Source organism: Mustela nigripes, chromosome 18, assembly GCF_022355385.1.
Source record: "Mustela nigripes isolate SB6536 chromosome 18, MUSNIG.SB6536, whole genome shotgun sequence".
Taxonomy (NCBI): domain Eukaryota; kingdom Metazoa; phylum Chordata; class Mammalia; order Carnivora; family Mustelidae; genus Mustela; species Mustela nigripes.
In genome coordinates, this window is record NC_081574.1 from 34,853,754 (window position 1) to 34,867,740 (window position 13,987).

The window sequence follows — 13,987 nt, forward strand, 5'->3', positions numbered from 1 at the left end:
TGGGAGGGAGACAAACCATAAGTGACTCTTAATCTCACAAAACAAACAGGGTTCCTGGGGGGAGGGGGTTTGGGAGAAGGGGGTGGGATTATGGACATTGGGGAGGGTATGTGCTTTGGTGAGTGCTGTGAAGTGTGTAAACCTGGTGATTCACAGACCTGTACCCCTGGGGATAAAAACACATGTTTATAAAAAATAAAGAATTAAAAAAAAAAAGGAAACAAATAAAGGGAAAATACAAAATAGAAAAAAAATATATATATATATTATCCTGGTTACTAGAACAAGGTCACCCACTTAATTTTGGGATAATTTTGGTCTCTTAGAAGAAACTACTTCCCAAAATTTTAAAGAATGAAAAATGTATATAAGGATAAATACAATGAAGGGATAGAATATTCCTATAAAGATGAAAAAAAATTTTTTTAATTTTTAAAAAAGGAGTTGATTAAGTTGCTTGGGAGAATAAAGAAAAAGAAAGTGGAGAGAATTTTCTTGGGCTGGAGACTAGAACAAGCCTGGAGTAAGATTTAGGGTATATTTTGATCTATTAGAAGAAGTTGTACCCCAAATTTTTTAGAAGAAAAAACCCTATTTGTATACAAAATACAAAGTTAGATACAACGAAAGATAAAATATGACTATAAGAATGAAGGTTCAAAAAAGATTATTATTTTTTTATGAAAGGTATTGTAAAGATAAACTAGTTAAAAAGCATTAAAAGAGGAAAGAGTAAAAGTTGAAAAAAATTAAGCAGAAAAAAAAGAAAATAAAAAAAATTAACTGCAAGACTAAAGAATCATTGGGAATTCCATGCTTCGAATTTCCATGACATGAATTCCATGCTTTGCTTTCTCCTCCTCTGGAATTTAGCTGTTCTCCTTAGTAAGTGACCTTGATCTTAGCTGGATTTCTTGTTGATCTTCTGCGGGAGGGGCCTGTTCTAGTGATTCTCAAGCGTCTTTGCTGGAGGCAGAATTGGACCACCCTTACCAGGGGTCAAGCTAAGTAATCCGCTTGGGTTTGCTTTTGGGAGCTTTTGTTCCCTGAACGCTTTCTGTAGAGTTCCAGGGGACAGGAATGAAAATGGCAGCCTCCCAATCTCTGGTCCAGAGGAGCCAAGACCTCGGGCCCCATTCCTCTGTGCACCCTCAGAAAAAAGTGCTCAATCACTCCCGTCTCCTTAGCCTCCAGCTGCACTCTGGGCTCACCCAGCCTGTGACCAAGTGTCTCTGTCTCTGGCACACAGCTCCACCTGGAGTCTCTGAGCTCCGCAAACCCCTGAGCTCTTCTAGGGGGTGTCTCCCCGGGTCTTGTTGGGACCCCACTCACAGAGTAGTGAGTGGGGTCCAGATTAAAGCTCAAGGTAAACCCGAGGTGAGAGCTCACTCCTCAGCTCTGTCTCTGTAGCTGGCTTCCATGCTCTAATACCTGCAAGCTCTGTGGCACTCAGATACCCCTGATCCTTCTATGACCCCATGAGACCTGGAGCCATGCTGACCCCGCGTGGACTTCACCCCAGTTTAGCCTCTGGAGCGATGTCCCTCAGTGGAGCAGACTTTTAAAAGTCCTGATTTTGTGCTCCATTGTTCAGTCACTTGCTGGGAGCTGGCCCCTCCCCTTGTGGTCTATCTTCCAGTTGCTTTGGATTCACTTCTCTGCTGGTCCTTTCAGAAAGTGGTCAATTTTCTGTTTCTAGAATTGTTGCTCTTCTTCTCTGCAATCTCCTGTTGGATTTGTAGGTGTTCGCAATGGTTTGATAAGCTATCTAGCTGATCTCCTGCTACCTGATGTCATCTCAGCCTACTTCAGTGCCATCTTGACTCCTCCACTTTTCTATCTTTTTGTGTCTTCTTCAATTTCTTTCATGGGTGTTTTGTAGTTCCTTGAGTTCAGATCCTTTACCTCTTTGGTTAGGTTTATTCTCAGGTCTTATGGTTCTTGGTGCTATCATAAATAGAATAAATTCTCTCATTTCCATTTCTACATTTTCTTTGTTAGTGTATAAGAAAGAAACTGGTTTCTGTGCCTTGATTTTGTATCCTGCTACATTACTGAATTGCTGTATGAATTCTAGTAGTTTGGGGGTGGAGTCTTTGGGTTTTCCATATAAAGTATCATGTCATCTGTGAAGAGAGAGAGTTTGACTTCTTTGCCAATTTTCATACGTTTTATTTCTTTTTGTTGTCTGATTGCTGTTCCTAGGACTTATAATTCTTTGTTAAGCAACAGTGGCAACAATAGTCATCCTTGTCGTGTTCCTAATCTCAAAAGGGAAAGGCTGTTAGCTTTTCCTCACTGAAAATGATATTCACTATGGGTTTTTCCATAGATAGATTTTACAAAGTTGAGGAATGTTCCCTCGATCCCTATACTTCAAAGGGTTTTAACCAGGAACAGGTGCTGCATTTTGTCAAATGCTTTTTCTGCATCGGTTGAGAGGACCATGTGGTTATTCTCTCTTCTCTTATTGATTCACATTGATTGATTTGCAAATGTTGAACCACCCTTGCATCCCAGGGTGCATGGTGGATAATCTTTTTAATGTACTGTTAGATCCTATTAGCTAGGATCTTCTTGAGAATCTCGGTATCCATATTTGTCAGGGATATTGGTCAGAAATTCTCCTTTTTGATGGGATCTTTGCCTGGTTTGGTGATCAGGTAATGCTAACATCATAGAAAGAGTCTGGAAGTTTTCCTTTTGTTTCTTTTTTTTGAAAGAGCTTTAGGAGAATAGGTATTATTTCTTCTTTGAGTGTTTGATTGAATTCCCCAGGGAATCCGTCAGGTCCTGGGCTCTTGTTTTTTGGGAGGTTTTTGATTGCTGCTTCAATCTCGTTACTAGATATTGGTCTATTCAGGCTGCCAGCTTCTTCCTGTTTCAGTCTTGGAAATTTAAAGTTTTCCAGGAATGCATTCATTTCTTTTAGGTTGTTTAACTTATTGGCATATAACTGTTGATAATAATCTCTGATCATTCTTTCTATTTTCTTGGTGTTGGTCATGATCTCTCCCCTTTCATTCATAATTTTATTAATTTGGGTCCTCTCTCTTTTATTTTGAATTAGTATGGTCAGTGGTTTATCTATCTTATTGATTCTTTCAAAGAACCAGCTTCTAGTTTTGTTGATGTGTTGTACTATATCTCTAGTTTCTAACTCATTGATCTCTGCTCTAATCTTAATTATTTCTCTTCTTATGTGTGGGGTTGGCTTAATTTGTTGTTGATTTTCCAGTTCTTTCAGGTGTAAAGAGAGCTGGTGTATTCTGGATTTTTCAGTTTTTTTGAATGAGGCTTAGATGGCTATGTATTTCCCCCTTAAGACTGCTTTTGCTATATCACATAGGTTTTGGACTGATGTGTCTTCATTCTCATTGGTTTCCATGAATTGTTTAAGTTCTTCTTTGATTTCCTGGTTGAACCAAGCATTCTTGAGCAGGACGGTCTTTAGTTTCCAAGTGTTTGTATTCCTTCCAAACTTTTTTCTTGTGATTGAGTTCCAGTTTCAAAGCATCATGGTCTGAGAATATGCAGGAAATAATCTCAGTCTTTTGGTATCAACTGAGCCCTGATTTGTTACAATGTATGTGGTCTATTCTGGAGAAAGCTCCATGAGCACTTGAGAAGAATGAATATTCTGTTGCTTTAGGGTGGAATGTTCTGTATATATCTATGAGTTCCTTCTGGTCCAATGTGTCATTCAAAGCTTTTGTTTATTTATTGATTTTCTGCTTAGATGATCTATTACTGAGAGTGGTGTATTAAGATCTCCTACAATTAATGTATTCCTATCAATATGACTAATTAACAGTTGGCTTAGTAGTTGGCTGCTCTCATGTTGGGGGCATAAATATTTACAATTGTTAAATCTTCTTGGTGGACAGACCCTTTAACAATAAGGTAGTGTCCTTCGGTATCTCTTACTACAGTCTTTAGCTTAAAATCTAATTTATCTGATATGAGAATAACTACTCCAGCTTTCTTTTGAGGCACATTTGCATGAAAGATGCTTCTCCATCCCTTCACTTTCAGTCTGCATGTATCTTTAGGTTCCAAATGTGTCTCTTGTGGAAAGCATATGGACAGGTCCTATCATTTTATCCAGTCTTTAACCCTGTGCCGTTTTATGGGAGCATTTAGGCTGTTCACGTTGAGAGTGATTATTGAAACATAAGTTTTTAGTGAGATCACGTTGCCTGAGAAGTCCTTGTTTCTATAGATTGTCTCTGTAAACTTCTGTTCTATGTCATTGTTGGGTTCTTTCTTTTTTTATAAAAAACCCCTTTAATATTTCTGTAGTGCCAACTTGGCGGTCACAGACTTTTTTAAACCTTGCCTGTTTTGGAAGTTCTCTCTGTCTCCACCTATTCTGAATGTCAGCCTTGCTGGATAAAGTATTCTTTGCTGCATGTTCTTCTCATTTAGTGCCTTGAATATGTCTTGCCAGCCCGTTCTGGCTTGCCAGGTTTCTGTGGGCAGGTCTGATGTTATTCTAATGGGACCTTCTCTGCATGTAAGGAATCTCTTCCCCCTAGCTGCCCTTAAGACCTCTTGCCTAAAATTATGATTCATGAATTTAACAGTTAAGTATCTGGATGTCTTTCTAGACTCATTGGTCTTGGGGGGTGTCCTTTCTGCCTCTAGGACATGAACACTTGTTCTGTTCCCCCAATTGGGGAAATTTTCATCCAGAATTTGTTCACCTATATCTTCTAATCTTCCCTCTTTCTCCACCTGCTCAGGTATGCCAATAATTCTGATGTTGGAATGTTTCATGCTGTCATTTATTTCCTTAATTCTATTTTCATGGCTTCTAAGCTGTTTATTCCAGGTGTCCTCCTGATCCATCTTCTCTCAGTTTGTCTTCTAGATCACTAAGTCGATCTTCTGCTTCAGTTATGCTGACTGTTAGAGTATTTAGATTCGATTGGATCTCATTTCTGCCCTTAGAGTTTCTATGTTGCCACTAATGGTCTTCTCCATCCTAGCCATTGCTTGGATAATTGTTACCCTGAATTCACTTTGTGACATATGTTTATGTTCATATTCAGTGGTTTTGTGGCAGAGGGCACAGTCTCTGAATATTTACTATGTTGGGTGTTCTTACTTCTAGTCATTTTGGTGAGAGGTGTTTGAGGGGTTGTTTAGCTGAATTTATCAACCACAATCTAGGCAAGGTGCACCCTGAAAAGTTTCAGAGTAACCAGAAGTCATCACCAAAAAGAAAGAAAAAAGAGAGAGAAAAATAGAAAAAAAAAAAAAAAAAGAAACCCAGCCAAAATGAGCCCCAAAAGTAAGATTTATAAGGTCCATAAACAAAACTGAACAATTAAAAAGACTGACAAAAGTAAAAGACAAGAAAAAAAGAAGAAAAACCCAGCCAAAAGGAACCCCAAGGATAATATTTATATAGTACAAAAACAGATACAAATACACAGAAACACCCACAGAAGAATAAGATGGGAAGATGGTTATAAACCCTTGATGTGAGCGAGGAAGGTTATTTCAGATCTTCTTGAATGAATATTGTTATCTTTGTTAAAGGACTCAACTTTCCATAGATACAGGGAAATTAAAACTGGTTTATATATAGAGGTAGTATTGAATAGGGAAAAATGATTACCTTGAAGCTTATGCCTATATGTATTTAAAAAAAGGAAGAAAAACACAATATATGCATGAAAAAAGTTCAAGTTAAAAAGTTATTATGCAATGTGTTAAAACTCTGGTTGTAATGGTAAGTAGGTTAAAAAAAATTAAAAGAAGAAGTGTGAGAACTAATAAAAAAAAAAAGAAGAAGAAAAGTTGTATCTATGAATTATACAGGCATTGGGACAATACCGGGAGCTTAATTTATTGTTTTCCCCTGATGTTTGGGTGTTAACAGTTTAATGGGGACCCTGTGGTTATTGTCTTCTTGTTCCTTTGGCTAGTTTTCTTGGGGAGGGGCCTGCCACATTGTTTTCCAGTCAGTACTGCTTGGGTTGAGTTACCCTGCCTGCTATCAAGGGACTGGACTCTGTGGAAACTGCTTTTCAGGCTTATGTTCTCTGGAGGGTTTTGTTCTTTGGTGGCTTTTTGTGGCTTTTTGGCTTTTCAGAGGTTTAGTGGAAAGCAAACTGTCCACCCCCAGACCTCTGCCTCAGAGAGAGGCCTCAGTTTGCTCCCCGCTGGATGGTCCAGAAAACATAGACTCCCCCTCTGCAAACTCTGCCAGACACCACAACCTCCCGCTGGTGGTGCGCACCCCTAGCCACTCTCCCAGTGGTTGCCCGAGGCCCCTGCTTGTCTCTGCATGCTGGTGCCACTAAAACTGTGAGCAATATAGGTCTGGATGAGCCCGATTCCAGTTACTGCTGTTGCTGGGAATGCTATCTACGGTCCATGCCAGGGAAGGTGCAGGTTGCCAAAGGCTGCAGGCTGAGAGACCCCAACCGGAGTTGGTGCTGAGTTCTCTTAGGTGCCGGCTGGGTGTGCTCAGACCCCGCAGTCACGCAGGTCGAGGAAGGCTGTAGGCCCAGAGACCACCCACTGGTGCCCACACCAGGCTGTCTCAGGTGGGAGTGTGCCCAACCCGAGTAGTAGTGCAAGCAGCAGAAAGCCATGGGCTCAAGGACCACAGATTGGTGGCCCCACCAGACTCTCTCTGACATGGGTGGTCACCAGAGGTGACCATCCTGGGCCCATGCCCTTGACCACCAGATTCCACCAGTTGCCTCTTAAGATCTTTTGCTCTTTTTGAGTGCTTTTAACCAGACTCCAAGTTAATGTTAGTCCCCAACCACAGGACACTTTCATATTGGGGTATTACTTTCTAATGTGTCCCTTCTGGTAGCTCCCTCCTCTTCTGTTTATCTTCCAGTATCAGTCCAAGCATTCCCACTCTGCTTTACCTCTTCACTGCTGTCATCTGCCTCTGTAGAGATCCAGAAGTGTGTAATCTTACATCTCAGGCCAATTTCATGGGTGTTCAGAGTGTTCTGGTAGATATTTAGCTCACTTTAGGGGACCGGTTGAAACAGGGTCTCTTACTTCTCTGCCATCTTGCCCCTACTCCTCAAGAAAATATTTTAAAATTTTGTTCTAACCCTTTAAGATTTAGGTTTAAAATCTGGAATCAGTTTTAACACAATGTTTTTAAACACAAAATAAATAAACACAAAAATTTTTAAATTCTATGCTGGAACTTGGGACCTATGTTATTTTACTATTTACTATTTCTAGCTGTTTCGGTTGTTCATTGACATGTATTTTAGCATTGTATGTTACAATACTTTCTTCAGCACCTGGTTTATTGTAAATGATAAAAGTATTTGGACGATTGACTATGTAAAGGTAATTGACACTACAATTCCTCAGTGAAAGAACAATTTGTATTATGAAGAATAATTTTTTCTATGTTTTGTTTCACAACTTGAGCATGTTTTGTGATTTTTTTTGTCTAGATTATTTTTATATTCAGTTTCTGTTGTTTACTTTTATGACAATGATGACATCCAACATTCTCAGCCTTTGTTAGCACAGGTAAGACTGAGCTTTTTCTTATAAACTTCTTACTCTGGATTATCTTTAAAAATGTAAATATTCTGAAATTTCTAGAATATTATTTTACACATTCACTGAAATTGAATAACTTGGACTAATTCTTATTCCTACCTGGCAAAAGTTTGTTGGCTAATTGCCTATGCATGTTAAAGCACTAGGGTAGATAAAGTAATAAATACAAGTGACACAGGTGGGATGTCCATTTTAAAAATAAATTATCCATTTATTCTTGTGTATTTTTTTTTTCAGGTGGATTGCAGTTATCATGGATATGTTGCAGGTTTTCCACATTCTCTTGTGTCACTCCATACTTGTTCAGGACTCAGGTTGTAACCTATTTAAAGATATTCCATTTGCCAGTATTGATCCTGTTAACCTGAGTTGGTCCTCTGTTTATCTTTTCTAGTTCTATATTCAACTTTGTTATCTCAGTTCCCTAAGGAGTGACTCAGAATTACTGATAAAATAAAATATTGGTCACCTTGGCAGCATTTGTCCCTGTTGGAAGACTACTTGTTGATTCTTTTTTTTTTTTTAATTTTTATTGTGTTATGTTAGTCACTATAATATATACATGATGAGGTTTTTTTTTTTTTTTTTTTTTTTTTTTTTTTTTAGATTTTATTTATTTGACAGAAAGAGAGAGAGATCACAAGTAGGCAGAGAGGCAGGCAAAAAGAGAGTGGGAAGTAGGCACCTTGCCAAACAGAGAGCCCAATGTGGGGCTCGATCCTAGGACTCTGAGTTCATGACCTGAGCTGAAGCCACTCAGGTGTCCCACATCATGAGTTTTTGATGCAGTGTTTCACGATTCATTGTTTATGTACTTGTTGATGCTAACAGGATCTGTTGCTTGAGGCTTTGAGTGGCCTTGAGTGTAGGGGGTGTTTGTTGGTTTCTTCATACTTTACTTTTTCTAGATTTTTAATATTTTTATTGATTTCTTAATTTCCTAGCATGGTTGAAAATTGTAGAATGCCTAGATCTGATAGGTATTTTAGCTCTGCTTCCAGTCATTTTTAGGCAGGTAATACCTTCATTTAAGTCCACACAAAAAATGATGTGTGACATTAAGTCTCAGGGAAGAGTAGGTATCTCAAAAAGAAGAAAGGACCTAACACTAAGGAAGAGAGTGCCTAAAGATCTGACAAGCTGGCTTAGAAAATCTGTACTCTAGGAAGGGTTCCTAACCTGTTTAATCACATGGATCCATGACACTTACATGCTTTCTTTAAGATAATAAAAATATTTCTTTTAGAATATTGTAATATAAGGCAGTATGCATCCTGTGGTATTAACTGGTCCAGTCTTGAGTTTAATACCTCAATGAATAAACTAGAGAAACCAAGGTGACTTTAAATGTAAGAAAAAAATTTTTTTTTTTTTTTGCCAAAATTACTCCTTAGAATATTATAGTTTTGGTAGAATAATTTCAGACTTGTTTTGATTTTTTTAATACTCAGGGGAACATTACAGCTTAAAAACATCTCATACGGAATTGAACCAATGGAGGCTGTATCAGGATTTGTGCACATGATTTATGAAGAAAAATATGACATTGTTGTACCTCTTTTAGGAGAAACTAAGACTTACAGCTATAATAACATGTATTATCATATCAGGAAAAGTTCAGAAGTAAGTGTTGACTTTTTAAATTTAACTTATTCCTTATAATTTCATAAAATGAAAACTACTTTCAGAGCAAAATTTGATGGTCTGCAGATTTAAGATTGTTTTACTTTTTCATGAGGACCTTGCTTGACTTTTAAAATGGGTAAAGAATAAAATTAAGTTCCCCATTAAGCTAGTCATTAGATTAAAGTTTAGTAAAGACTTAGGTAATCAATCTTGGACACATGTGAATATAGGATTCAAGAAACCAAAAAATTAATTTTCGCATGTGGACATTTGAATAGCTAATGTAAATTACTCCTTTTCCTCAATTAGGCTGATAAATTAGGTGAAAATATCACATAATCTGCATTTCTAAATTAAATCTTTGTTTTAAGAGAGTTCAGAAATACTATTAGTGGCCTATATAAGGTACAGGTAAGGCAATGTGATGAATTCTTCTTCCACAAAGGCTAGTAAACTGCTTTAATGTCATAAATAGCATTCCTGGCTCCAGTGAACTGCCATTGGTTGTAAACTTCAGTAATATTTTTCTTAACTTTACTGTTTGCCGGAAGTAGTTTCCTAATCATTGGTAGCAGAAAATCTGTCCACATGGAAGACTACTCTGAAAACTATCACAAGGGAAGAAGGAAAAGATTTATGTTGTAATCTTAAAATTTCTAATTGCAACTATTGCTAAAATCAACAGATACCTGGATTCTTGTATAGCTTGGGATCTCATTGAACACCTTATTAACCACAGGAACTTTTTGGACTGGAATTTTCTGAATAGTACCTAAATTTTGTATTTGGATGCCGCTTTATTATGTAGTCAGTAGCATCACGTCTCTCAGTTTCTGAATATAATTTCAACAGAAGGTAAATTTTTGGAAATTCCTCAGGACTCATGTTGTGTGTTTTCCAGAGAACTGAATTTCTCAAGTTATATCCTCAATATCTTGAAATATATATTGTTGTGGATAAAATTCTGGTAGGTCCTTTTTTTTGTATTGCTATTTTAAAGTGATTTAACCTTTGTATTTAAGTTGATTTCAATGATGTAAAAACGTTTTTGATAAATATTTATTTTGTTTTGCAGTTAATAACTTCTTAAAAATTGTTCATAAGCCAAGTGTTGAATTCATTTATTTTAAATATGAGTTTCTACATGTTTTTGTAAAGTAAAACATTTTTTATATTTTTAAAGCTTGTCAGTCTATTTTTCTTTTTTTCAAAAGAACTACATCCTCAGTGAAACCCTCAGGCCCCACATATAATAATGTTTAACTGCTTCAGCCTCATTGAAAGAATAGTCTACAAAACAAATATGCTACTTTTTAGTGAAGGGATAAAACAAGTCATCTGTTTTGTTCTCGGTTCTAGATAAATGAAATAACAGAAAAACGAATAAAATTTTCATATTGAGGATTCATGAATATATTTATGATCTTGTATGGGTTTAGGTTTTTAATTTGTACAACATGGGTAGTTAGGAGATTCTGAACTATGAGGCTACATTTATTCCTGCTTGGTAGGAGCCAGGGGCACCTGTGGGAGGCAAAGAATGTTTCTCTCTATAGGAATGCACTTCAAGCAGGTATTCCCACAGGTATTCCCACAGATTATTTCCAGCCATATATGAGCTCAAATTCAAAAGAAAATTAGCTACCATAAACAAGGGCTAGCAAAATAAATAAATAAATGAATGAATGAACGAATAAATAAATAAATAAATATTTAGATATAGGAAACTTTCAGATATTAAAATTTTAAGATATGTTATAAAAATATTTCATTCCATAGGGTGTCTGTTGACTCCAGAAGAGGTGGGTATGAGGCAGGGAAGCTGAGCTAAATATTATCAGAGGTTACAAAAATTGAAGTCCATTGACTCATTAAAGAGTGGAAAGGTTTTTTTTTTTTTTACACCTGGTTACACTGACTTAGTACAATGCCAATACATATTCTAAAATCATATTCCTGTAAATTTACAAAGCAATTAGAAATAGGAAAACAGAATTTTAAGCATAATCAACAAAAATAAGTCAATGAAGGGAAAGGAAAACATTATACATTAAATTTTTGTTTCATAGTAACCTAAACTTAGCAGTTAATAACTGCTAAGTATTTAATAAATATTTATTTGTACATAATTTGAAGTCAGAGGGATCTAGCATTGAATCCCAATTTCCCCTCATTCTTTTTTTTTATTGTAGTTAAAAGCATTTAGTATTAAATTTTCCATACTAACCATTTTTAAATGTATAGTTCAGTAGTGTTAAGTATATTCACATTTTTGTTCAACAGATCTCTAGAATCTTTTCATCCTGAAAACCAACATTCTATGCCCATTGAACACTAATTTCCCCTCCCCCCTGCAACCCCTGCCCCACCCCTGGCAAATACCTTTCGACTTTCTGTTTCTATGATTGACTACTTTAGATAATACATATGAGTGGAATTATACAGAATTTGAACTTTTGTGACGGGCTTATTTTGCTTCGCATAATGTCCTCAGGTTTCATCCATATTGTAGCACAAGACTGGATTATCTTCCTTCTTAAGGCTGTGACTATCCCACTGCATGTGCATATTGCCATTGCATTTTCTTTACCCAGTCTTCTATTAATGGGCCTTTGGGTTTCTTCTACCTTCAGGCTATTGCGAATAATGCTCCAAGGAACATGAATGTGTAAATATCTCTTTGCGATCTTGCTTTGATTTTTTTGAATGTATACCCAGAAGCTGGATTGTTAGAACATATGTTAATTCTATGCTTAATTTTTTGAGGAGCTGTTGTACTGTTTTCCATTATTAATATTAATATTTCCATTAATAAAGAATTTTAAAGTTTTTTGTTGTTGTTAAGCTATAGGATTTCTTTTGTATATTCTACATATTGACTTCTTATCAGATATGTGGTTTGTAAATGCTTTCTCCCATTCTGTAAGCTGCCTTTTCACTCTGTTGATTGCTTTCTTTGATGCACAAAAGTTAAGTTTAATGTAATCCCATTTGTTTATTTGTACTTTTGTTCCCTGTGTTTTTGGTATCATATCCAACAAGTGATTGCCGAATCCAATGTACTGAAGGTTTCTTCCTATGCTTTTTCCCAGGAGTTTCATAATTTTAGGTCTTACATTTATGCCAATTTTGAGTTAACTTTTGTATATGATTTAAAGTAAGAGTCCAACTTCATTCTTTGACATGTAGGTAGATATAGATTTTCCAGCGCCATTTGTTGAAGACACTGATTATTTTCCACTGTGTATGCTGGCACCAGTGTTGAAAAACATTTGGCCATATATACTCAGGGCTTTATTTCTGAATGCTCTATTCTATTCCATTGTTCCATATATCTGTCTTTATGCTAATACCATATAGTTTTCATTACTGTTGCTTTGTAGTATGTTTCAAAATTGGGAAATGAGACACTGTAACATTTTTATTTTAGGCTATTTTTTTCTATTTCTGAAAAATATGCCATTGGAATTCTAATAAAGATTGCAGTGAATCTTTAGATAGCTTCATCTGGTAGTTTGGGCATTTTAACATTATTTTAACACTACAAAGTCTTCCAGTTAATGAGCATGAGATATCTTTCCATTTGTCTGTGTATTCTTTGATTTCTTTTACCAATGCCTTCAGCTTTCAGTGTGCAAGACTTTTACCTCATTGGTTAAGTCCATTCTTAAGTATTTTATCCTTTTTGATACTATAGTAAAACGGAGCATTTTCTTAATTCCCTTTTGTGATTGATCATGTTTGTGTACAGAAATGTTCGTGTCCAGAAACAACTGATTTTTGTGTGTTGATTTTATATTATAACTACTGAAATTGTTTCCTAGCTCAAACAGTTTTTTTTTTTTTTTTTTTGTGGAATCTGTAGGGTTTTCTGCTTATGAAATCATTGGTTAGACATAATTTTACTTATTTCTCATTTCAATACCTTTTTTCTTTTTGTTCTCTAAATCCTGTAGTTAGGACCTATAATACAATGCTGAATTGTGTGGTGAAGGTGGACATGGTTATATTTTTTCTTGTGCTTAGTAAAAAAGAAGACAGTCTTTCATTGTTGAGTGTGATATTGTATGTGATAATATATGGCTTTTATTATGTTGAGGTACTTCTATTAGTTTGTTGGGTGTTTTTATGATATAATAGTGCTGAATTTTTTCACTTTTTTTGGCATCAATTGAAATGATCATGTGGGGTTTTGTTGTCATTCATTTATTAATGAATGGAACTACATTGATTGATTTTTTAATATGTTAAACCATTCTTATGTTCCATGTATAAATCCCACTTGGTCATAATGTATGATTCCCTTAATGAATTTTTGAATTCATTTTGCTATTATTTTATAAATGATTTTTGCATTAGTCATCACCAATGATATTTGACTTCTATTTTTCTTGTAGTTTCTTTATCTGGTTTTGGTATCAGGATAATGCTGACATCATAGAATGAGTTTGGAAGTGTTTCTCCTATACAATTCTTAGTAAGAGCTTGAGGGAGATTAGTGTTAATTTTTCTTTAAATGTTTGGTTGAATTCTCTAGTGAATTCATCTGGTCCTGAGCTTTTCTGTATTGAGATGTTTTTGATTACTGATCCGATATCCTTCCTCTTTACTTGTCTGGTCATATTTAAAAAATTTCTTTGTGATTTAGTTTTTTTTTTTTTTTTAATTTTAATTTTTATTTATTTATTTATTTATTTTTTATAAACATATATTTTCATCCCCAGGGGTACAGGTCTGTGAATCACCAGGTTTACACACTTCACAGCACTCACCAAAGCACATACCCTCCCCAATGTCCATA

The 13,987-nt window shown here is 35.9% G+C and overlaps 1 protein-coding gene across 1 annotated transcript in view; it reads left to right on the forward strand.

Annotated features, from left to right (window-relative positions):
* Window positions 1–13,987, forward strand: part of LOC132006446 (disintegrin and metalloproteinase domain-containing protein 5-like) — a 145,052-nt gene that overhangs the window by 22,016 nt on the left and 109,049 nt on the right. The window contains exons 5-6 of the mRNA XM_059384216.1: window positions 9,012–9,183; window positions 10,088–10,153. Coding sequence (XP_059240199.1) covers window positions 9,012–9,183; window positions 10,088–10,153 — 238 coding nt within the window. The remainder of the gene's footprint in view (window positions 1–9,011; window positions 9,184–10,087; window positions 10,154–13,987) is intronic.